Here is a 1,075-nt window from a genome sequence, read left to right as displayed (position 1 = left end):
AACAATCTTCTGTCCTTTATCATTTTCTTCTCCTGTACCCTTTGTTTTTACAGACCACTCCCGTTTAGTATTCAAACTCTATCTCTATTCTCTCTTGCCCTGTAATGTAATTTTTACCACCAGATGTTTTGCACATTACAAAGCTGTAAGAAATGTGACTTGTAGTAATTGCACTGCAGTGGCTGAGAAGGATCAGGAATCCCTGAGCTTTTGCTCCAGCAGTGATGGTGGTGAGTCATCCTGTAACTTCAGACACCAAATTGCTCTCCCCCTATTTCCCTGCCTGTTGAGCAGGAGATGTTGCGCTTACCTCACTGGGCTATTTTGAAGGATTAAGGTTTTAAAGCATCAAAGTGTGCCACAAGCCTTTTTAAGCATGGCTTAACGCGTTTATTAAGGGCTGTGCACAGCCCTGGGATGTTTTTTTGTGAGACTCAGAAACGATGCAAAACAACAGTACTTTTTGCTGAAGATGGTGCTGAGCACATGCTGTGCAGAGTTGCCTGTCACAGCAGGGAAGGGGTGCACACCCCCATGTTGACTAGAACCTCAGTACCTGCTCGCCCAGACAGTTGCTTTGATCTCCATCTTACTGCCATGAAAATTAACATCAGGGCCTCTCTTTCTTCTGTTATAGATCCTGGTGCTCCTGTGAAACTGCCTTGTATGCCAGTTAAACTGTCACCTCCACTACCTCCAAAGAAAGTCATGATTTGCATGCCTTTAGGGGGGCCAGACCTCTCTCTCTCATCCTATTCCACGCAGAAGAGCTCCCAGCAGCCTTTGACTCAGCACCATCACACTGTCCTGCCATCCCAGTTAGCAGCTCACCAGCACCAGCTCCAGTACGGCAGCCACAGCCAGCACCTGCCTTCTGGGACCAGCACGTTGCCCATTCACCCTTCGGGGTGCCGGATGATAGAGGAACTCAACAAAACGCTAGCCATGACCATGCAGAGGCTAGAAAGGTAATGGATCAACTTTTAAAATTGCCTTTTGGATGTGCACTGTTTCCTGCTAACCTCAGTATCAACATCACCACTTGAGTTATGTTGATGGTACTTGAATCCAGACA

General features: G+C 46.9%; 1 protein-coding gene across 1 annotated transcript in view; it reads left to right on the top strand.

Moving 5' to 3' along the window:
* Positions 1 to 637: 637 nt before the first annotated feature.
* The window catches only part of LOC104529685 (phosphatase and actin regulator 1), a gene marked incomplete at both ends in the record, with an annotated part of 11,177 nt that continues 10,739 nt past the window's right edge, over positions 638 to 1,075 (top strand). Inside the window, one exon of the mRNA XM_010174058.1 lies at positions 638 to 968. Within this exon, the coding sequence (XP_010172360.1) occupies positions 638 to 968 (331 nt within the window). The remainder of the gene's footprint in view (positions 969 to 1,075) is intronic.

The sequence above is a fragment of the Antrostomus carolinensis genome, unplaced genomic scaffold (genome assembly GCF_000700745.2).
Source record: "Antrostomus carolinensis isolate BGI_N321 unplaced genomic scaffold, ASM70074v2 scaffold21168, whole genome shotgun sequence".
NCBI lineage: Eukaryota > Metazoa > Chordata > Aves > Caprimulgiformes > Caprimulgidae > Antrostomus > Antrostomus carolinensis.
Note: the sequence above shows the minus strand (reverse complement) of the source record. Positions and strands in the feature narration are given on the sequence as shown.